The sequence below is a fragment of the Notolepis coatsorum genome, assembly GCF_963971535.1.
Source record: "Notolepis coatsorum genome assembly, chromosome: 8".
Classification (NCBI taxonomy): domain Eukaryota; kingdom Metazoa; phylum Chordata; class Actinopteri; order Aulopiformes; family Paralepididae; genus Notolepis; species Notolepis coatsorum.
This window is the reverse complement of record NC_140172.1, coordinates 25,825,413-25,849,497: the sequence shown is the minus strand read 5'-3', so window position 1 is coordinate 25,849,497 and position 24,085 is coordinate 25,825,413. Positions and strand designations below refer to the sequence as shown.

General features: G+C 51.9%; 1 protein-coding gene across 1 annotated transcript in view; it reads right to left on the bottom strand.

Moving 5' to 3' along the window:
- Positions 1-1,081: 1,081 nt before the first annotated feature.
- rnf43 (ring finger protein 43) overlaps positions 1,082-24,085 on the bottom strand; it is a 201,023-nt gene continuing 178,019 nt past the window's right edge. The window contains 7 exon segments of the mRNA XM_084320221.1: positions 1,082-1,208; positions 1,352-2,687; positions 2,689-2,984; positions 3,419-3,439; positions 3,442-3,520; positions 14,413-14,583; positions 15,251-15,352. Of these exon segments, the coding sequence (XP_084176347.1) occupies positions 1,183-1,208; positions 1,352-2,687; positions 2,689-2,984; positions 3,419-3,439; positions 3,442-3,520; positions 14,413-14,583; positions 15,251-15,352 (2,031 nt within the window). The 3' untranslated portion in view covers positions 1,082-1,182.

Below are 24,085 nucleotides of genomic sequence, written 5' to 3'. Positions count from 1 at the left end.
TAGTGACACTTTATAAATATCATTTAATAATGATATTGGGAGTAAAATGGTGGATCTGTAATGAATCCACTCTTGACTCAGGCCCTATAACATGCCTCATAGTCCACAATGTTTTCTACAGGATCATCAGGTTCAGGTCAGAATGATTTTGGGACAAACCATTTGTTATTCAGATAAGGTATTTCAGCAGGTAATGATTTCTCTGAATCTAAAAGCTTGGTGTACTGGCAATTAATCTGGCATGCTCATCTCATTGGAACGCTGCATTTGGTCAAATTAGAAAGTTGTTAAAATTGGACAGGGAATAAACAGGGTTTTTAACAGCCTTTTTAAATAAATTAACTAGAATTATGCCCCATCGGTGACCGACAGCGGGTATATTCCCAAAACTGCCCACATTTTCAATAACACCTTTTGACTAATCTGGTGAAACAGTTTGGCCTACTAACTGCCGTTACACTTTTAACTTTTAAACTTTTAAAGATGGTGGTCACTAGATGCCACATGTGTGTTTTAGTGAGAATCACGTGAGCGGCCAAGGATATAAATCGTTGAGAAATCTAAATGGCAGTCAGTCATATTTATGTGTCACTTTCATATATTCAAAGACGTTTCGGGGATATAATGACATTATTATGGTATTTACTACCATCATTTGCCATTTGCCATGATCAAATAATGAAATGTCCCGCAATTATAGAATCATCACTCACAGAATTTCAACATTGTTTTTGTATTTATGAAATACAATGAATTGTAATGATGTAATATCTGCACGATATTGGATTCTGAAATTATATTATCTGACCAAACATTTTGGAATTTCTAATATCAGAGCACTGGATTCTGGGAGAGGCTGGGTGACTGAGTCTGAACTGAGGCATTGCAATGGAATTATAACATTGAAGATGTGAGAGAGAGAGAGAGAGAGAGAGAGAGAGAGAGAGAGAGAGAGAGAGAGAGGGAGAGAGAGAAAGAGAGAGAGAGGGAGAGAGAGAGAGAGAGAGAGGGAGGGAGAGAGAGAGAGGGAGAGAGAGAGAGAGCGAGAGAGAGAGCGAGAGAGAGAGAGAGCGAGAGAGAGAGAGAGGGAGAGAGAGAGAGAGAGGGGGAGATGGCCAATGACAGGCTTGTCTATTACGGCTCCTGTGTAGCAGCTTGATGAATGGTGGGATGAGCTGTCACTCACACACCGGACTCCTCCTCTGATCCTGTGGACAGAAACACACCTTTACTTACCTTCCGAAAAGAAGATAATGAAGAACATGGAATACGATACAGAACAGATACATCACATGATCCAACGATGACCCAAAAGACTAGCAGTAGGAGGGTAACGGACGGGGACACCCACCCTGATTGTTGTGTAATGTCTGACAGTATAAACAAATGTCCGCACTGCGCTCCGCGGCGGCGGGGCCGTGGTGGAACCTGCAGGGGGGGGCTCTGTCCGCGGAGGGGGGGGGGCCGGGCCCCAGGAGCTGGGGCTCCGAATGAGACTGCTGCACCCGCTTTTGCCACACCACGTGGGCCCCCCCGCAGCACCCCCCCTGCCAGTCCTCGATGCCCCCCCCGGAGTCCAGGACGAGGGGCACGGGCAGCAGGGGGGCGGCGGGGGGCGAGTCCGGCGCGGGGGGGGGGCAGCAGTAGCCCGGACCCTGGCCGTAGTGGATGTGAATGCTACAGTCGTCCTGCTGCAGGTCCAGGCTCTGGCGGAAGCGGACGGAGGGGCCGCCGCCCTCGTGCACGCAGCCGGCCAGCCGCGCCCCCCTCCTGTGGGGGTTGTGTCCGCGGGCTGGTTGGTGGCAGCAAGGGGGCTGTTGAAGCTGCTGCAAGGGGCCCGGGGGCACCGGGACAGAGGGTCCCTGAGGGGGAGCGCTGGGCTCACGGTCCTGGCCCTCTGTCCCGGGACCGGGTCTCTGACAGGGGCCGTGCTGGAGAGGGCACAGGGGCGAGTCCTTGTCCGGGGCCGGGACAGTGGGCACCGCGGCGCCGGCCCCCTGCTCCTCGTCGGAGCCCCTGCCGGGCCCGCGCTCCCCCTCCTCGTAGTGGTGGTGTCTGTGGCGGTGGTAGTGGACGTGGCTGAACACCGTCTGCGGCTGCTCCTCCAGAGGGCAGCCCGCTCTGTTCACCGCCGAGTCCAGGGACCTGGGCCGCACCTGGACCTGGGCCCCCCCTCCGTTCTCCAGGCTGCCCCTGCGAGGAGCCGCCGCCCCGCGAGCCGCAGGCCCCCCGAGACCCGGCCCCGGCCCGTAGTACACGAACGGGTCGTAGTCGCTGCTCAGGGAGCTGCGGAAGGTGGACCAGCTGCCGTAGACGCCCTGCAGGGACACGTCGGTGCAGTTGAGCACCGAGTCGCTGGACGAGCCGTGGCACGGCCCCGAGCTGGAGTCGCTGGCCGGCCCGTCCGCCAGGTAGCCGCTGCGCTCCGTGCGGTAGCTGCCGCCGGAACAGCTGCCCCCCTCGTCCTGCCCGTAGCCGTGGGGAGGCGCTGCGGCGGGGCCACCGCGGGGAGCCTGCGGGGGGGCGGCGGAGGAGGAGGCCGCCGCTGGGTGGTGCAGCCTGGAGCTGGACGCGCTGCGCTGAGCCGGGCAGGACGAGCGGTAGGCGTGGCAGGCGGGCCGGCGGGGCGCGTAGTGGGAGCCCAGGTGCGTGGAAGCCCTGCAGCCGCTCCCTATCCTGTGGGGCCTTCCGGGGCCCCCCCTCCCCGGCGGGCAGGTGGTAGCCACAGCTGGCGACCAGTGGCCGGCTGGAGAGGTAGCGCAGCGCCTGGGTGTCCAGGGGAGCGGAGCCGCTGTAGTGGCCCAGGGACGGGTAGGGTCCGGAGGGGCCGCGGGGGTAGTGGGGCCTCATGGAGAAGGGGATGGCGTGTTGCGGGAAAGGGTGGTTGCGTGGGCTGGTGTAGGGCTGGGGGTGCAGGAAGCCCTGGCTGTGCTCGGGGGTCTGCTGCTGCTGCAGTCCTCTCCTGGGGGGCGGTCTCTCTGGTCCTGTTGAGACACACAGCACAGAGGCATCATCACACTGGAAACCTGCTAACGTGCCTTTTGGTGATTATCTTGTTTTAACATGAAACGTTGCTTCATTTTTCCATTTTAAAAACCCCAACGTCGTCAATGTGATAATTGTGTTGTTTTTCTTTAATTCCTGCAAAAGGGTTTTCAACGGCAGCGGTAATATTTTCTCACTGCAGCCCAACTGCTTAACATCTGTAAAATTACATTTGGATTCTAAACACAATATACATGTTAGATTATGTTCAAATTTGGCCAGATGATTAATGGCACATTCTTCTGTGGTGTGACAAACCCAGAACACATTTATTTATTATTGCTTTGCACATACTTTAAAAATATAAGCATGCTTAACATACATACAAGGTCCATATATAGATATATACATATATATATATGTGAGTTATTACCCATGATGTTGTGCATGCAGAGGGGCAGGTGCGGTGCTGCAGCAGCCAGGGGTCGACACACTCTCTGTGGAACTCGTGAGCGCAGGAGATGATCCGCAGGTCCTGAGGGGCGAGCAGTGGACATTCATTGATTAGCGGAAGAATCAGACTGAAGAATAAAATGACAAGGAGGAGGACATTTAAGTCCATGTCTTTGTCCCTCTTGCCTTTCGCTCTTTGTCCTCAGGTTGGCCTATTAGACCAGAGTCAAAGGGGAACTTATTTAGCTTTATTTTGCACATAATCTCACACATATTCAAAAACCCAATGAAATGATAAGGTAGCGGTCCCCATAAGAGAAGGTATCGCTATTCTTTCATCTTTCATCATTCTGTTAATTAACACAACACAAGGATTCAATGTCCCTGGTGGCCATATTCAAATTTATTTATCCTCAGTAACAAATCAAACTATATGAATGTGTGCAACATTTTAATGTGTGTGAGATTATGTTCAAAATAAAGGGCGCTTTGCTCTCTGTGAGGTAGGGCCACTCTTTGCTCTCTGTGAGGTAGGGCCACGCCTTGCTCTCTGTGAGGTAGGGCCACTCTTTGCTCTCTGTGAGGTAGGGCCACTCTTTGCTCTCTGTGAGGTAGGGCCACGCTTTGCTCTCTGTGAGGTAGGGCCACTCTTTGCTCTCTGTGAGGTAGGGCCACGCTTTGCTCTCTGCAGGGTAGGGCCACGCTTTGCTCTCTGTGAGGTAGGGCCACGCCTTGCTCTCTGTGAGGTAGGGCCACGCTTTGCTCTCTGTGAGGTAGGGCCACTCTTTGCTCTCTGTGAGGTAGAGCCACTCTTTGCTCTCTGTGAGGTAGGGCCACTCTTTGCTCTCTGTGAGGTAGGGCCACGCCTTGCTCTCTGCGAGGTAGGGCCACGCTTTGCTCTCTGCGAGGTAGAGCCACGCTTTGCTCTCTGTGAGGTAGGGCCACGCTCTGCTCTCTGTGAGGTAGGGCCACTCTTTGCTCTCTGTGAGGTAGGGCCACGCTCTGCTCTCTGTGAGGTAGGGCCACTCTTTGCTCTCTGTGAGGTAGGGCCACTCTCTGCTCTCTGTGAGGTAGGGCCACTCTTTGCTCTCTGTGAGGTAGGGCCACTCTTTGCTCTCTGTGAGGTAGGGCCACTCTCTGCTCTCTGTGAGGTAGGGCCACTCTTTGCTCTCTGTGAGGTAGGGCCACTCTTTGCTCTCTGTGAGGTAGGGCCACTCTCTGCTCTCTGTGAGGTAGGGCCACTCTTTGCTCTCTGTGAGGTAGGGCCACTCTTTGCTCTCTGTGAGGTAGGGCCACTCTCTGCTCTCTGTGAGGTAGGGCCACTCTTTGCTCTCTGTGAGGTAGAGCCACTCTTTGCTCTCTGTGAGGTAGGGCCACTCTTTGCTCTCTGTGAGGTAGGGCCACTCTTTGCTCTCTGTGAGGTAGGGTCACGCTCTGCTCTCTGTGAGGTAGGGCCACTCTTTGCTCTCTGTGAGGTAGGGCCACTCTTTGCTCTCTGTGAGGTAGGGCCACTCTCTGCTCTCTGTGAGGTAGGGCCACGCTCTGCTCTCTGTGAGGTAGGGCCACACTTTGCTCTCTGTGAGGTAGGGCCACTCTTTGCTCTCTGTGAGGTAGGGCCACGCTCTGCTCTCTGTGAGGTAGGGCCACTCTCTGCTCTCTGTGAGGTAGGGCCACTCTTTGCTCTCTGTGAGGTAGGGCCACACTTTGCTCTCTGTGAGGTAGGGCCACGCTTTGCTCTCTGTGAGGTAGAGCCACGCTTTGCTCTCTGTGAGGTAGGGCCACGCTTTGCTCTATGAGAGGTAGGGCCACTCTTTGCTCTCTGAGAGGTAGGGCCACTCTTTGCTCTCTGTGAGGTAGGGCCACGCTTTGCTCTCTGTGAGGTAGGGCCACGCTTTGCTCTCTGTGAGGTAGGGCCACTCTTTGCTCTCTGTGAGGTAGGGCCACACTTTGCTCTCTGTGAGGTAGGGCCACTCTTTGCTCTCTGTGAGGTAGGGCCACACTTTGCTCTCTGTGAGGTAGGGCCACTCTTTGCTCTCTGTGAGGTAGGGCCACTCTCTGCTCTCTGTGAGGTAGGGCCACTCTTTGCTCTCTGTGAGGTAGGGCCACGCCTTGCTCTCTGTGAGGTAGGGCCACTCTTTGCTCTCTGCGAGGTAGAGCCACTCTTTGCTCTCTGTGAGGTAGGGCCACTCTTTGCTCACTGTGAGGTAGGGCCACGCCTTGCTCTCTGTGAGGTAGGGCCACGCTTTGCTCTCTGCGAGGTAGGGCCACTCTTTGCTCTCTGTGAGGTAGGGCCACGCTTTGCTCTCTGTGAGGTAGGGCCACTCTTTGCTCTCTGTGAGGTAGGGCCACGCTTTGCTCTCTGTGAGGTAGGGCCACTCTTTGCTCTCTGTGAGGTAGGGCCACGCTTTGCTCTCTGTGAGGTAGGGCCACTCTTTGCTCTCTGTGAGGTAGGGCCACTCTTTGCTCTCTGCGAGGTAGGGCCACTCTTTGCTCTCTGTGAGGTAGAGCCACGCTCTGCTCTCTGTGAGGTAGGGCCACTCTTTGCTCTCTGCGAGGTAGGGCCACGCTCTGCTCTCTGTGAGGTAGGGCCACTCTTTGCTCTCTGTGAGGTAGGGCCACGCTTTGCTCTCTGTGAGGTAGGGCCACTCTTTGCTCTCTGTGAGGTAGGGCCACTCTTTGCTCTCTGTGAGGTAGGGCCACGCCTTGCTCTCTGTGAGGTAGGGCCACTCTTTGCTCTCTGCGAGGTAGAGCCACTCTTTGCTCTCTGTGAGGTAGGGCCACTCTTTGCTCTCTGTGAGGTAGGGCCACGCCTTGCTCTCTGTGAGGTAGGGCCACGCTTTGCTCTCTGCGAGGTAGGGCCACTCTTTGCTCTCTGTGAGGTAGGGCCACGCTTTGCTCTCTGTGAGGTAGGGCCACTCTTTACTCTCTGTGAGGTAGGGCCACGCTTTGCTCTCTGTGAGGTAGGGCCACTCTTTGCTCTCTGTGAGGTAGGGCCACTCTTTGCTCTCTGTGAGGTAGGGCCACGCTCTGCTCTCTATGAGGTAGGGCCACTCTTTGCTCTCTGTGAGGTAGGGCCACTCTTTGCTCTCTGTGAGGTAGAGCCACTCTTTGCTCTCTGTGAGGTAGGGCCACTCTTTGCTCTCTGTGAGGTAGGGCCACGCTCTGCTCTCTATGAGGTAGGGCCACTCTTTGCTCTCTGTGAGGTAGGGCCACACTCTGCTCTCTGTGAGGTAGGGCCACTCTTTGCTCTCTGTGAGGTAGGGCCACGCTCTGCTCTCTATGAGGTAGGGCCACGCTCTGCTCTCTATGAGGTAGGGCCACTCTTTGCTCTCTGTGAGGTAGGGCCACTCTTTGCTCTCTGTGAGGTAGGGCCACTCTTTGCTCTCTGTGAGGTAGGGCCACTCTTTGCTCTCTGTGAGGTAGGGCCACGCTTTGCTCTCTGTGAGGTAGGGCCACTCTTTGCTCTCTGTGAGGTAGGGCCACGCTTTGCTCTCTGTGAGGTAGGGCCACGCTTTGCTCTCTGTGAGGTAGGGCCACGCTTTGCTCTCTGTGAGGTAGGGCCACTCTTTGCTCTCTGCAGGGTAGAGCCACGCTCTGCTCTCTGTGAGGTAGGGCCACTCTTTGCTCTCTGTGAGGTAGGGCCACGCTTTGCTCTCTGTGAGGTAGGGCCACTCTTTGCTCTCTGAGAGGTAGGGCCACTCTCTGCTCTCTGTGAGGTAGGGCCACGCTTTGCTCTCTGTGAGGTAGGGCCACTCTTTGCTCTCTGTGAGGTAGGGCCACTCTTTGCTCTCTGCAGGGTAGGGCCACGCTTTGCTCTCTGTAAGGTAGGGCCACGCTCTGCTCTCTGTGAGGTAGGGCCACTCTTTGCTCTCTGTGAGGTAGGGCCACGCTTTGCTCTCTGTGAGGTAGGGCCACTCTTTGCTCTCTGTGAGGTAGGGCCACTCTTTGCTCTCTGTGAGGTAGGGCCACGCTTTGCTCTCTGTGAGGTAGGGCCACTCTTTGCTCTCTGAGAGGTAGGGCCACTCTCTGCTCTCTGTGAGGTAGGGCCACGCTTTGCTCTCTGTGAGGTAGGGCCACTCTTTGCTCTCTGTGAGGTAGGGCCACTCTTTGCTCTCTGTGAGGTAGGGCCACGCTTTGCTCTCTGTGAGGTAGGGCCACTCTTTGCTCTCTGTGAGGTAGGGCCACTCTCTGCTCTCTGTGAGGTAGGGCCACGCTTTGCTCTCTGTGAGGTAGGGCCACTCTCTGCTCTCTGTGAGGTAGGGCCACGCTTTGCTCTCTGTGAGGTAGGGCCACGCCTTGCTCTCTGTGAGGTAGGGCCACTCTTTGCTCTCTGTGAGGTAGGGCCACGCTTTGCTCTCTGTGAGGTAGGGCCACGCTTTGCTCTCTGCAGGGTAGGGCCACGCTTTGCTCTCTGTGAGGTAGGGCCACGCTCTGCTCTCTGTGAGGTAGGGCCACTCTTTGCTCTCTGTGAGGTAGGGCCACTCTTTGCTCTCTGTGAGGTAGGGCCACTCTCTGCTCTCTGTGAGGTAGGGCCACGCTTTGCTCTCTGTGAGGTAGGGCCACGCCTTGCTCTCTGTGAGGTAGGGCCACGCTTTGCTCTCTGTGAGGTAGGGCCACTCTTTGCTCTCTGTGAGGTAGGGCCACGCTTTGCTCTCTGTGAGGTAGGGCCACGCTTTGCTCTCTGCAGGGTAGGGCCACGCTTTGCTCTCTGTGAGGTAGAGCCACTCTTTGCTCTCTGTGAGGTAGGGCCACTCTCTGCTCTCTGTGAGGTAGGGCCACGCTTTGCTCTCTGTGAGGTAGGGCCACTCTTTGCTCTCTGAGAGGTAGGGCCACGCTCTGCTCTCTGTGAGGTAGGGCCACTCTTTGCTCTCTGTGAGGTAGGGCCACTCTTTGCTCTCTATGAGGTAGGGCCACGCCTTGCTCTCTGTGAGGTAGGGCCACGCTCTGCTCTCTGTGAGGTAGGGCCACGCTCTGCTCTCTGTGAGGTAGGGCCACTCTTTGCTCTCTGTGAGGTAGAGCCACTCTTTGCTCTCTGTGAGGTAGGGCCACTCTTTGCTCTCTGTGAGGTAGAGCCACTCTTTGCTCTCTGTGAGGTAGGGCCACTCTTTGCTCTCTGTGAGGTAGGGCCACGCTCTGCTCTCTGTGAGGTAGGGCCACTCTTTGCTCTCTGTGAGGTAGGGCCACGCTTTGCTCTCTGTGAGGTAGGGCCACGCTTTGCTCTCTGTGAGGTAGGGCCACGCCTTGCTCTCTGTGAGGTAGGGCCACGCTTTGCTCTCTGTGAGGTAGGGCCACGCTCTGCTCTCTGTGAGGTAGGGCCACGCTCTGCTCTCTGTGAGGTAGGGCCACGCTTTGCTCTCTGTGAGGTAGAGCCACGCTTTGCTCTCTGTGAGGTAGGGCCACGCTTTGCTCTCTGTGAGGTAGAGCCACACTTTGCTCTCTGTGAGGTAGGGCCACTCTTTGCTCTCTGTGAGGTAGGGCCACGCTTTGCTCTCTGTGAGGTAGGGCCACTCTTTGCTCTCTGTGAGGTAGAGCCACTCTTTGCTCTCTGTGAGGTAGGGCCACTCTTTGCTCTCTGTGAGGTAGGGCCACGCTCTGCTCTCTGTGAGGTAGGGCCACGCTTTGCTCTCTGTGAGGTAGGGCCACGCTTTTCTCTCTGTGAGGTAGGGCCACACTTTGCTCTCTGTGAGGTAGGGCCACACTCTGCTCTCTGTGAGGTAGGGCCACTCTTTGCTCTCTGTGAGGTAGGGCCACGCTTTGCTCTCTGCGAGGTAGGGCCACACTTTGCTCTCTGTGAGGTAGGGCCACTCTTTGCTCTCTGTGAGGTAGGGCCACTCTTTGCTCTCTGTGAGGTAGGGCCACTCTTTGCTCTCTGTGAGGTAGAGCCACTCTTTGCTCTCTGTGAGGTAGGGCCACGCTCTGCTCTCTGTGAGGTAGGGCCACGCTTTGCTCTCTGTGAGGTAGGGCCACGCTTTGCTCTCTGTGAGGTAGGGCCACACTTTGCTCTCTGTGAGGTAGGGCCACACTCTGCTCTCTGTGAGGTAGGGCCACTCTTTGCTCTCTGTGAGGTAGGGCCACGCTTTGCTCTCTGCGAGGTAGGGCCACACTTTGCTCTCTGTGAGGTAGGGCCACACTTTGCTCTCTGCGAGGTAGGGCCACTCTGTGCTCTCTGTGAGGTAGAGCCACGCTTTGCTCTCTGTGAGGTAGGGCCACGCTTTGCTCTCTGTGAGGTAGGGCCACTCTTTGCTCTCTGTGAGGTAGGGCCACTCTTTGCTCTCTGTGAGGTAGGGCCACTCTGTGCTCTCTGTGAGGTAGGGCCACGCTTTGCTCTCTGTGAGGTAGGGCCACTCTTTGCTCTCTGTGAGGTAGGGCCACTCTTTGCTCTCTGTGAGGTAGGGCCACTCTGTGCTCTCTGTGAGGTAGGGCCACGCTTTGCTCTCTGTGAGGTAGGGCCACTCTTTAATCTCTGTGAGGTAGGGCCACTCTTTGCTCTCTGCGAGGTAGAGCCACTCTTTGCTCTCTGTGAGGTAGGGCCACGCTTTGCTCTCTGTGAGGTAGGGCCACTCTTTGCTCTCTGTGAGGTAGGGCCACTCTTTTCTCTCTGTGAGGTAGGGCCACTCTTTGCTCTCTGTGAGGTAGGGCCACGCTTTGCTCTCTGCGAGGTAGGGCCACTCTTTGCTCTCTGTGAGGTAGGGCCACTCTTTGCTCTCTGTGAGGTAGGGCCATGCTTTGCTCTCTGTGAGGTAGGGCCATGCTTTGCTCTCTGTGAGGTAGGGCCACTCTTTGCTCTCTGTGAGGTAGGGCCACGCTTTGCTCTCTGTGAGGTAGGGCCACGCTTTGCTCTCTGTGAGGTAGGGCCATGCTTTGCTCTCTGTGAGGTAGGGCCACTCTTTGCTCTCTGTGAGGTAGGGCCACTCTTTGCTCTCTGTGAGGTAGAGCCACTCTTTGCTCTCTGCGAGGTAGGGCCACTCTTTGCTCTCTGTGAGGTAGGGCCACTCTTTGCTCTCTGTGAGGTAGGGCCACGCTTTGCTCTCTGCGAGGTAGGGCCACTCTCTGCTCTCTGTGAGGTAGGGTCACGCTTTGCTCTCTGTGAGGTAGGGCCACGCTTTGCTCTCTGTGAGGTAGGGCCACTCTTTGCTCTCTGTGAGGTAGGGCCACGCTCTGCTCTCTGTGAGGTAGGGCCACTCTTTGCTCTCTGTGAGGTAGGGCCACTCTTTGCTCTCTGTGAGGTAGGGCCACTCTTTGCTCTCTGTGAGGTAGGGCCATGCTCTGCTCTCTGTGAGGTAGGGCCACTCTTTGCTCTCTGTGAGGTAGGGCCACTCTTTGCTCTCTGTGAGGTAGGGCCACGCTTTGCTCTCTGTGAGGTAGGGCCACTCTTTGCTCTCTGTGAGGTAGGGCCACTCTTTGCTCTCTGTGAGGTAGGGCCACTCTTTGCTCTCTGCGAGGTAGGGCCACTCTTTGCTCTCTGTGAGGTAGGGCCACTCTTTGCTCTCTGTGAGGTAGGGCCACTCTTTGCTCTCTGTGAGGTAGAGCCACTCTTTGCTCTCTGTGAGGTAGGGCCACTCTTTGCTCTCTGTGAGGTAGGGCCACTCTTTGCTCTCTGTGAGGTAGGGCCACGCTCTGCTCTCTGTGAGGTAGGGCCACGCTTTGCTCTCTGTGAGGTAGAGCCACTCTTTGCTCTCTGTGAGGTAGGGCCACGCTTTGCTCTCTGTGAGGTAGGGCCACGCTTTGCTCTCTGCGAGGTAGGGCCACGCTTTGCTCTCTGCGAGGTAGGGCCACTCTTTGCTCTCTGTGAGGTAGGGCCACTCTCTGCTCTCTGTGAGGTAGGGCCACGCTTTGCTCTCTGCGAGGTAGGGCCAGTCTTTGCTCTCTGTGAGGTAGGGCCACTCTTTGCTCTCTGTGAGGTAGGGCCACGCCTTGCTCTCTGCGAGGTAGGGCCACTCTTTGCTCTCTGCGAGGTAGGGCCACTCTTTGCTCTCTGCGAGGTAGGGCCACTCTTTGCTCTCTGTGAGGTAGGGCCACTCTTTGCTCTCTGTGAGGTAGGGCCACTCTTTGCTCTCTGTGAGGTAGGGCCACGCTTTGCTCTCTGTGAGGTAGGGCCACTCTTTGCTCTCTGTGAGGTAGGGCCACGCTTTGCTCTCTGTGAGGTAGGGCCACTCTTTGCTCTCTGTGAGGTAGGGCCACTCTTTGCTCTCTGTGAGGTAGGGCCACTCTTTGCTCTCTGTGAGGTAGGGCCATGCTTTGCTCTCTGTGAGGTAGGGCCACTCTTTGCTCTCTGTGAGGTAGGGCCACTCTTTGCTCTCTGTGAGGTAGGGCCACTCTTTGCTCTCTGTGAGGTAGGGCCATGCTTTGCTCTCTGTGAGGTAGGGCCATGCTTTGCTCTCTGTGAGGTAGGGCCACTCTTTGCTCTCTGTGAGGTAGGGCCACGCTCTGCTCTCTGTGAGGTAGGGCCACTCTTTGCTCTCTGTGAGGTAGGGCCACTCTTTGCTCTCTGTGAGGTAGGGCCACTCTGTGCTCTCTGTGAGGTAGGGCCACTCTTTGCTCTCTGTGAGGTAGGGCCACTCTTTGCTCTCTGTGAGGTAGGGCCACTCTTTGCTCTCTGTGAGGTAGGGCCACTCTTTGCTCTCTGCGAGGTAGAGCCACGTATGATATCTAGTTGATGGTCATCATGGAGGTACAGCAGGCAGGCTATCATATCATGCAATACTATTCTCCATGTCATAATTTTCCTGCCAGGTAATGTAGGGTAGATCAGGTTAGAAAGGAATAGAACAAAACAGCGATGAAAGACATATTCTGTTCACCGAAGAGCCACACGATCGTTTGAGTAAAAACAACAACAAAAAAAGATTCCTTGGTCAGCTTGGTGTGGTGTTTTAAACCCCCGAAACAAAGAGCATTAATTTCTCCACCATCACGTTACATGATCCACTCACATCACATAAAATCTGTTTTCTTGTTGCTCGCACTTTGCAAGGTCAGCCGCAAACCGCGGTAAAAATTGTAATTATCGCCTGGTGGCAATTTCGATCGGTGCGCCACGCCAAGGGTACCACTGCTGCCCGGTCGGGCGCCACCGCTCTCTCCCCGGCGTACCATGACAACGATTCGTCGGTGCAAAGTGATTTTGCCGTTGATCGTGTGCAGAGGCCTTTACAGAGGCTGACCAGTAACTGAAGCGCTGTTACAACCACAGCCAGGGCCTCTCTCTCTCCTGTCTGGCAGCAGGCCTCCACACCCTTATATGGGCTGCTTCCTGTCTCTTCATTCCCACACTGTCTACCTGGGTCAACCTACACACCTGAGACTCATCAGGTCATCACCATGCAGCCTGGATATGAGGCCTGCGTTCCTGCCACTCCTCGTCCGAGTGTTGCTTCACCTACCGTGGTACTAGGACTCTAAACCTGTATGCTTGCTCTGTCATTGACCTGCCCTGTTCTAACTTTGCTCTCTCTCTGTGTGTATAGGATCACACAACCCCGGACATCTCCAGCCTGGACACTGCCTGGACACTGCCTGGTGTCACATGGAGTGACCTTCCTCACCCCCTTGTTGTACATTCAGTATTTTCAACCCAGTCAGCAGTACTGTCTATCTGTATGTCATATATGTTACGATGAATTGAAAATGAGGGACCCTGATGTAAACAAGACGAAAGTCTTTCTCTGGTCTGCATCCCCTTTTAACAATTGTGTGTATTGAGCTGTACTGTACTGTACCCATTCTGCAATCTGTTAATAAAGTTTTCAATCAATCAATCAATCAATTCAATCAATCAATCAGTCAAGCCGGGTACCTATTAAATACCCTAAACCGCCTCATTCTCATGTACCTTGTGTTCTGCTCTTGGGGTCAAACCTAGACGCCACCCTAACAAGCGCTTGAAGTGCCGGTTATGTCATCGGCACTGAGACAGGAGGGCAGTCAGATACAGTACAGGCAGTGATCTGGGAAAGATTCTGATTCAAGAATAAAAGCCACGACCAGGAGGACGTTTGGGTCGACGTCTGTCCCGCTGCGTCTCGCTGTCTTGGTCTTGGATGGTGAGTTTGGTCCAGAGAGGATTACGAAGGCTGGCCAGTAAGACTGCTGGTTAGGTCACTGGGACTGATGGGGGGGTTGGATTCCAGCTGTGACTGTAGGATGGTTATTATAACCACAGCCACACAGCCACCATTACTGCTGAGGTAGTACCCTTGAGCAAGGCACTAAACTCCAAACTGCTCAAGGGCATCGGGACTACGGGTAACCCAGCACTCCAACCTCTGGTTCATCATCCTATGTGTGTGTGTCACTTTGGTTGCCATTGCCAATTTGGGCACAAATGTAACAGAATAACCCACACTGTCCAATTGCACTGATAATATTTGTGTCCTTTAGACATTGTATTTATGAGGCGCAGTGGGCAAGGCGCTCGCCACTAATGCAGGAGACGCTGGGTTCGAGCCCAGCTCTCGGCGTTGCTACCAGCTTGGCTGGTCGTTCATACTAACACAATTGGCAGTATTAGGGGGTGGGAACCTGGTGGGTGGGGATCGGACGTTGTGGACAGCGACTCCTACAGGTCGGTTGGTGCGCCTGCGCAGCAGAATCAGGAAGCGACGGGGGCGGCGTGTCCCTCCCACGCAGACCCTCGCCGCTGAGAGATCGCGCTGTGCAGGTGAAAAGATGCGACGGCTGCCTCCTCGTGTACCGGAGGGGACACGTGATGCAAGGCTTGGTCCACATTGCAGCCGACCTGTGGGAGGCATGGCCTACCAGCGTTCGAGACAGGGGAGGGTAGAATTGGACAATACGAAATTGGGATGGGACAAAAATAGAAAAAATTGGAGAAAAAGTAGATAAAAAAAAGACATTGTATTTATGTGGACATAAATAAAAGATTCTAAATGTGTGTGTATCTCAAGGGTTGGATTGCAATGACCTCATGTAAATTGGTCACGCGTCCCCCTTTCTCTCTCCGTCCTCTCTTACCTGTCCGTCCAGGAAGTCCTCCAGGCAGATGGCGCACACGGGGCTGGAGTTGGAGCTGCTGGCGGACCCCCAGGCCCCACGGTGGCGCTGTGAGCCGGAGCAGCCCTGGGAGCTGTAGGTTTTGGTCTCAAGTCGGCCGATGGCTCGCATGGTCTGTTGATGGACTGAGTCCTATACACACACACACACACACACGAAAAGAGCACATGCACTTATGTAAATAACACACGCTGGTTAAGAATTAATCTTTACAGCCCCGGGAGCGTAGCAGGACGTAGTGAAAGGGAGCAGGGAAAGGGTGTGTTCAGTAAAGTCCAGTATACACTAGAAAATGTAGACACAGGGCAGAGGGATCACATACATTGCATTGGTGGGACAACTACTGTGTTAGTTACAGGGTTCCCACAGACATTGCAAAATTAAATTCAAGGACTTTCAAGTACTTTTCTAAGCACTATTTTCCATTTTAAAAGGGCATTTAAAAGGATACAATACAAAATTCAATTTCTTGATTCAGAATTTTTTTTATCATGTATGAACAAAACTTTCAATGTGAATGGTTGATTTGAATTTCAATGACCTTTTAAGCACCTTGTAAAAAAAAATCAAGGAATTCCAGGCCTTGACTTTTTTGTTGTTGTAAAAAGTCAAGCACTTTAAGCACTTCAAGGATCTTGTGCGAACCCTGTAGTTAGGACAAAGTCGTTGCCCAAAGCCCATTCTGTAGGCGTAGGGATGAGGGGATGTACCAAATGCAACTTCTAAATAATAACAATATACATTTTTTTGTACTATGACCATAGTTATGTCCCTGAGGCAGAATGTGTTGTCGACTCACCCAGGTTCTGTTGGACTTGCACTTGTAGCGGAAAGCAAAGATCAGGACGATGGTTAGAATAGCCAGGACTATGGTCAGCAGGATCCCCACATCATAATGGGGCTGTAGGGGGCGACAAAGTACAATATGTATTAAATATTGTATTCATAATAGTTAATACGGTAAAGCACACTGAATGAAGAGCAGAGGTGCGTTGCTCATGGGACGGGGTTGCACGCTGCGCAACCGGCTCTGTGAGCATGCACGTGCACACAGGAATGCGCTGCACTCGACTGATGCGCCAACTCGCTAATGTATCTACTTTGCATAATATCAATAGATCAGGTCGTCAGGTGTGTTCAAATACGTCCTCAGATACATTCACACAAAACTTGTGAATGAAATGTGTTACATTCCATTCGTAGAGGCAATTAGGTATTGTCTTTATTCTGTGCGTACGCAAGGGAACATTTATGCGCATGCGCGGGAGCGCGCACACGCCCGGGAGCACGCGTGCATGTGGCGTCATTCAAACACTGTGCAACCAGCTTTGAAATCACCAACGCAAGCCTGATTATGAGAAAGCACAAAACCACAACCAGTCTCCTCTTCTCAGTGCCATACACACACACACACACACACGCACACCCACACACACACACACACACACACACACACACGCACACACACGCGCACACACACACACACACACACACACACACACACACACACACACACACACACACACACACACACACACACACACACACACACACACACACACACTCACACACACACGCACACTCACACACGCACACACATTACATTTGAGCAGTGGAAAGGAGTGTGCACATGCAAGACAAGACGTTATTAATAATAATAATAATTCATTACATTTATATAGTGCTTTTCTAGACACTCAAAGCGCTCCCTACAATGTAGGGTGGAAATTGCCTCCTTCACCACCACTGGTAGCACCCAACCTTGGGCTACGCAGGCTCAATGGCTGCCATACACTGGCACCAGGTAGGTTGGCCATTATTATTGTATTTATAATAATAACATGTGAAAAATCAGGTTAGTATAGGTAAGTCCTTTTGTATTTATGTATAGTATGGATTAGGGCTGACCCCATTAGTCGAATAGTCGACTAATCGATCGAAAGGAGCCGTAGTCGACTGTCAACCTCTTAGTCGAATGCAAACAAAATAAAAAAATAAAATGATAATTTATTTAAAAAATATATATATATATTTTATCATTCTTTTCCAAAAGCAAAGAGGCCTAAAAGCGTGTCTAACGCTAATGACATGCATACCAGAGGCTAACTGCCTAAGAAAACAGGCACAGAGGCAATGAAAGAGTATTTCACCCATCTAATGAACACACTAAACTAGACAAATATCAAGATGTATCCATCAGTGGACCAACTGCATGCTTTCACAGAGGACAAGAAGCCTTCAGTCGACTCCTTCAGACATTAAGCACCCCCACAGCCCCCCCAAAAAAAAAAAAAAGGACACTTTTATTTTTTTCGACTAATAGTAGACTATCGGCTAATTTCGGCGACTACAAGTCGACTATACAAATCCTTAGTCGGGACAGCCCTAGTATGGATGCTGTGTGTTATTTTTAGTAATCCTTCTTTCTGTTTCCCCTTCTCAGATACCGCCCACCCCTTCCTGTAGAGCCCGCCCCTTCCTGTAGAGCCCGCCCCTTCCTGTAGAGCCAGCCCAGAGCCCGCCCCTTCCTGTAGAGCCAGCCCAGAGCCCACCCCTTCCTGTAGAGCCCACCCCTTCCTGTAGAGCCAGCCCAGAGCCTGCCCCTTCTTGTAGAGCCAGCCCAGAGCCCGCCCCTTCCTGTAGAGCCAGCCCAGAGCCCGCCCCTTCCTGTAGAGCCAGCCCAGAGCCCGCCCCTTCCTGTAGAGCCAGCCCAGAGCCCACCCCTTCCTGTAGAGCCCACCCCTTCCTGTAGAGCCAGCCCAGAGCCTGCCCCTTCTTGTAGAGCCAGCCCAGAGCCCACCCCTTCCTGTAGAGCCAGCCCAGAGCCCGCCCCTTCTTGTAGAGCCAGCCCAGAGCCCACCCCTTCCTGTAGAGCCAGCCCAGAGCCCACCCCTTCCTGTAGAGCCAGCCCAGAGCCTGCCCCTTCTTGTAGAGCCAGCCCAGAGCCCACCCCTTCCTGTAGAGCCAGCCCAGAGCCCACCCCTTCCTGTAGAGCCAGCCCAGAGCCCACCCCTTCCTGTAGAGCCAGCCCAGAGCCTGCCCCTTCCTGTAGAGCCAGCCCAGAGCCCACCCCTTCCTGTAGAGCCAGCCCAGAGCCTGCCCCTTCCTGTAGAGCCAGCCCAGAGCCCGCCCCTTCCTGTAGAGCCAGCCCAGAGCCCACCCCTTCCTGTAGAGCCAGCCCAGAGCCCACCCCTTCCTGTAGAGCCAGCCCAGAGCCTGCCCCTTCCTGTAGAGCCAGCCCAGAGCCCACCCCTTCCTGTAGAGCCAGCCCAGAGCCTGCCCCTTCTTGTAGAGCCAGCCCAGAGCCCACCCCTTCCTGTAGAGCCAGCCCTGAGCCTGCCCCTTCCTGTAGAGCCAGCCCAGAGCCTGCCCCTTCCTGTAGAGCCAGCCCAGAGCCCGCCCCTTCCTGTAGAGCCAGCCCAGAGCCCACCCCTTCCTGTAGAGCCAGCCCAGAGCCTGCCCCTTCCTGTAGAGCCAGCCCAGAGCCCACCCCTTCCTGTAGAGCCAGCCCAGAGCCTGCCCCTTCCTGTAGAGCCAGCCCAGAGCCCACCCCTTCCTGTAGAGCCAGCCCAGAGCCTGCCCCTTCTTGTAGAGCCAGCCCAGAGCCCACCCCTTCCTGTAGAGCCAGCCCAGAGCCCACCCCTTCCTGTAGAGCCAGCCCAGAGCCTGCCCCTTCCTGTAGAGCCAGCCCAGAGCCCACCCCTTCCTGTAGAGCCAGCCCAGAGCCTGCCCCTTCCTGTAGAGCCAGCCCAGAGCCCACCCCTTCCTGTAGAGCCAGCCCAGAGCCTGCCCCTTCTTGTAGAGCCAGCCCAGAGCCCGCCCCTTCCTGTAGAGCCAGCCCAGAGCCCGCCCCTTCCTGTAGAGCCAGCCCTGAGCCCGCCCCTTCCTGTAGAGTCTCCTAAATGCCCGGTGATGACTCCAGCTGAGGGCAATTATATTATATTATTATTATTATTATTATTATTATTATATTATAGCTATGGATACAATACCCATTTGACATCACCTATCTATTGTTCAATATGTGAAAAATAATAAATTTTTTCATCCATACTGTAACTGAGGGGTACAATTCCCTGACTGTATTGATAAGTATGGTATTATTAAACCACTACCGCTTGTACTTTAACTTCTGGCCATCCAGTACATGATATAGATATGATGAACACTTTCCCACCTGATGAAACGAAGTCCACACAAATGTATAAATCGAATATTTTATATAGCAAAGGGTATATGCAACGTTCACTTAATGACATTTATGATTTGAAATGCACTTGTATGGCAAATGAGTATTCGTAGGTAAATCAACATTGAATGTCCAATCTCTGGTTACGCAGGGAGCAAATATACAACCTGGTTCTTTAGGGAACTATAGCGATGGTACTTAAATGATTATAGCTGGATACACTAAGGGGGGGGGGGGGGTCCCGCTGGTTGTAAGACAGTAGGGGGGGGGGGTTAGAAGAGCCGCTGGCGGTATCCCATCTGGCCGACGATTTCTTGGGAGAATTCAGAGTCCTGAACACGATGCCCACAGAACCTCGGTCCGCAGATGAATACAGCTGGACCCTCTGGTGGACGGTAGCTGCCGGTCCACAGATGAAGAGACGTGAGGCGACCTCACTCGGGGTAGAGCGCCGTCTCACCTGGACTCCTCTCCGGGGGGTAGTTCCAACACTCAGCAGTGTTGGCCGTTATCCATGGAATAATCAAAGCACCCAAAGCATGTAGATAATCCAAGCCGTGGAAGGCTCGCCGTCGTCCGGGTAAAGTAATCCAATGTACAGGTCCACTCGTCCTGGCCCGGAGCTCCTCGGATGCAAGCACCACACGTGGTCTGCCCAGCCTGGTTAAGACTCCAGATAACGTCAGGAACGATGGGGGTACTGCTCACTTTATAACTCTAACCGAACGATGCACCATACATAATAGACTATTATTAGCTTAATAGAAATACGTCCAACTCGACGGTATAGTGCCAAACTATGACAATTCAACTATTAATCCACACGATATCTCAATGCCTATTCTGAGGCCAAGTAGGCCTTACTGCACCACACGTGCGTCGTGGGTGAGGCTTCGCGTCTGTTACTTAGTTGGAGGGTAAAGAACTAATGGACTAAAAAGGAAAGTTCTACTTTACTTGCGCCATGTATATATGCGCTGTGAACAAATAGTACCATTCGTATTTCGCCAGACGTATTCCTACGCGGAACCGGGCTTGCCACGACATGTTGGTCGGCACGATTGAACTTGAACCAAGGGGCATGGCTGCTGGCGCCAGGTTCTCGTCCAATGGTAGAATGAAACTATTATGGGCTGTTAGTAGACTAAAGGGATATTCAGTGCATATTGTACAAGGAATATACAGGGGATATCAAACGATATACAAATACTATTAAATATATATCCATAAATAAATATATATATTCGGTTTAATCTGATCCTTCACAACACATACGTTCCCGTGTTATACCATGGTGAATATAAGTATAGTTATAGCGTGGTCTGGGGTCATTCCCGAAAGGCTGAGTAATAGCCTTATATGTCAATTCTACTATAAACGTTGCAGTTTCTTGCCTGTACACGCTACTATTCCCAAATCAGTTCAAGCGTCGGCTCCCAATAACGAGTAAACTCGTTGTTGGCGGTGAATGCGTTAACATGCAACGGCCCATATGTGGGCCGCCGTGCCCGCCGGCGGAACAGACGAAAGTCACGGCACTTCGCCGAACATATAAATTACAGAATTAAAGCTCTATTCGTTGCCGTTTGAATGCCACCTCACTTGACCAAATCTGTGCCTCGGTTCTCGAGTTGACGATATGTCAGGCGTGCAACTTTTTACACACGAACTGTCAATCTAGAACTCTAGAACTGTCAATCATCCACCAATTGCGAAAATTATTGGTCAGGGTTTTAGCCAATGAGTGTAGCTTTCCAATGATACTCCACATGGGGGTGTGTAAGGGATCTAGGTGAAAGGTGACGAGCGAAAACCAGAAGTGAAAAAAATTCTGAATGAATGACCATGGATGAGGAAATGGAATACAGTTCACAAGTTCAAGTTCAACTCAAGTTCGTTCATGTGCTATAAGCATAAAGTATAAAGATAAGCTTTGCTAAAAAAGTATGCAGTCCTCAAGTTCAAGTAAAAAAAATTGCTGCTTTTCTGGGCGCATGTTAAGATCCCACAAACATTCAGGGAGTCTGTGGGAAGTGTATTAGTGGTGGGCCTGTTTGATAATGCCACCACAAATAAATCTATGTACGGGAAACACGGCACTATAAAGCCACCAGGAAACCCCTGACTCACCAGACCAGCCGTGGGAGCAGATGTGTTCCACAAGGAAGCATACTAGGACCGCTACTGTTCCTAATTTATGCAAATGACATGTCGTCAGCTTGTGACTGCAACTTGTTCCTGTTTGCGGACGACTCAGCCCTGCTGGTCTCTGACAAGAACAAGTTACAGGTTGAAAAAGCCCTCAGCTCGGAACTAGGCAAAATCTGCATATGGCTCGCTGATAACAAACTATCATTACACATGGGCAAAACAGAGTCCATTCTCTTCGGTTCAAATAACAAACTCAGCAAGACCGACGGCTTCTCAGTTACAGTGGGTGACAATATTGTCACAAGGAAAGATGAAATTACCTACCTGGGTTCCATCCTAGAGGCTAATCTCTCCTGTGACAAAATGGCATCCAATGTAATAAAAAAAAGTCAATCAACGAACTCGATACTTGTACCGGATCTCCTCTCTGGTAAACAGGAATACCCTGAAGACTCTGGCAGGAGCACTCATTCAAGGGTACTACGACTATGCTTGCACCTCATGGTACCAAAGCACCTCAAAGGCGCTAAAACACAATTACAAACATCTCAAAACAAACTGGTCAGACTACTGCTTGACCTGACTCCTAGAACCCACCTCACCCCTGCCCACTTTGACAACCTAGGATGGCTTAGAGTAGACGACAGAGTACAGTAACTTGCAATGGGCCTGGTCTACAAGATACACTACACGACCAAGGTACCCATGTACATGTCAAAATACTTCCCAAAGGTCAGTGAATACCACGATCACAACACCAGAGGGAGCTCCACAAATCATTTTAAACCCAGATTCGGCTCAAGCAAGGGACTAAACACGTTTAGCAATTATGCCACATCAATGTGGAACGCCCTACCCAAAGCTGTAAAGGAATGTGAATCACTACCCAATTTCAAAACCACTCTCAAGGAACACCTACGGGAGACTGAAATTCGAAACTGGCCTCTGTAAATGTCATAACCCAACCCCCTCCAATGTACAGTAATTTACCTAGTATGGTTTTGTCAATATTCCAATGTACAGTTTTGCTTGTTTGTACAGAGTTTCCCCCCGCCCCCCCCCAACCCCCTCCAATGTAAATGACCTAGTATGGTTGTCAATATCCCAATGTACAGTTTTGCTTGTACAGTTGTACAGTGTTCCCCCCCCAACCCCACCCTACCCAACCCCTCCCTACCCAACCCCCCCCCCCCCCACACAACCCTACCCAACCTCCTCCAATGTACAGTTTCTACGTCAAATGTATATACTCCCTTTTCTGGACTCTTTTTGTATCACAAACAGTACTGTATTTGCAAATCTGGTATGTCATAAATGTATAGATATCGATATCGTTTGAAACCTTTGGTTCTCTTTATTGTTTACTCGCTTCCATTTTGACGTGTTTGTTAGATGATCAGAGTCAGTGGAGCTCTTAGAAAACGCCCACAACCCCCACTTTTTTCAGTCTACCTCTTACCTAATCTACAGCAATCTACCTAATCTACAAAGTCATTTCTCAGTTTTAATGTGACAGCGGAAAGATTGAAAGAGCCGCGTGACATTCCCAAGGTTTCTGGTGAATGTCATCAACATTAGAACAAAAGAACTGGCACCAAGATTATTTTTATTATTATTTTTAAAGGAACGTTCCAACATTATGAGAAATGCGCTTACCGCCTTCTCCAGAGTCAGACAAGAAGATAGATGCCAATTTCCTCTCTGTGTGTTCAGTAGAAAGCTATCCGGCTGCGAGCTAGCCTAGCTTAGCACAAATGAATGGAAGCGGTTACGGACCACTAACCTAGCTTAACCCTCAGTCTGGGAGAGTTGTTTTTGGCCAACAGCTTGTGTAGCTGATCTGTACCTGCTTCCATTCATTTGTGCTAAGCTAGGCTGGCTGGCAGCCGGATAGCTTTGAAATTGGTATCCATCTTCTTGTCTGACTCTGTCTGGAGAAGACGGTAAGCACATTTCCCATAATGTATGCGTGTTCTTTAACCCTTTCACTGCCACACGGCAGAATGCTAACCCTTCTGTAAGGGCTAACCTTCTGTATTGTCACAGTGGAAGGGTTAACCGGCTGTCGTGTGGCAGTGAAAGGGTTAACCAAAAGTCAGGAGCGTCTGATCCCCCCCCCCCCCCCCCCCCATACCATAATCATAGATACTGTTTGGTCAAAAGATACTATTTTTATGAATGAGAAGGACCGCAAATCCCTGATTCCCCCAAATAACATTTTAGTAAAAGGTTGAAATAAAGACGTGGCACGCAGAGTCAACAGACTCAACAGACTCAACAGACTCAACAGAGTCAACAGACTCAACAGACTCAACAGACTCAACAGACTCAACAGACTCAACAGACTCAACAACAGACTCAACAGACTCAACAGACTCAACAGACTCAACAGACTCAACAACAGACTCAACAGACTCAACAGACTCAACAGACTCAACAGACTACAGACTCAACAGACTCAACAGACTCAACAGACTACAGACTACAGACTACAGACTACAGACTACAGACTACAGACCTCCACAGACCTCCAGACCTCCACAGACTCGGAACGCTTGCATTACACTCTCACTAGTCGGCCTAATTGCTAGATTTTTTTCCTTCTGCTTTGCTCTATTTCACAAAGGCAATTTGCTATATTGGGTTCCTTCTTCAGACAGACAAGGCTTTGGACAGTAGAGATAAAGGAATGTCAAGAGGAACATCATACAGGCTCAGATTACAAGGTGAACACATTCATCATTCTGGATGGTTTATGTGAATGTTGTGTATGTTGTGGGCTATTGGTTTATTAGCCTTTTACCAATTATTGTTATGAGCAAAAGTGCCACCGAAAAGGCAAAGAAAATTCATCACAACAGCAAAATAAATGCATCGTCCTGTTACAGTCATCATCACAATTGTATTCAGGTAGAGCATGCCTAATTTCTACCTTTGCTTGAAAGACAGTTCGTTCATTAACAATTTATCATGCATAAAATGTGCAATAGCTCCAACCTTTTTGCAATAGGCCACACCTCCTTTTAGCCAATTGACATAAACACACACACACACACACACACACACACACACACACACACACACACACACACACACACACACACACACACACACACACTCTTTTTACAGAGCTTTGAAAATGGCCAAATTTATGAGTGTAGTCAAGAAAGCGTTTAAAAAAAATACCACGCGATCTATTTTGTATTTTTTTTTTTTATATAGTGGTTCATTGGAACATTAAACTTGAGGTTCCTCTCAGTGTTCTCAAGACATTTTGTTTTCCGCTCTGATGTT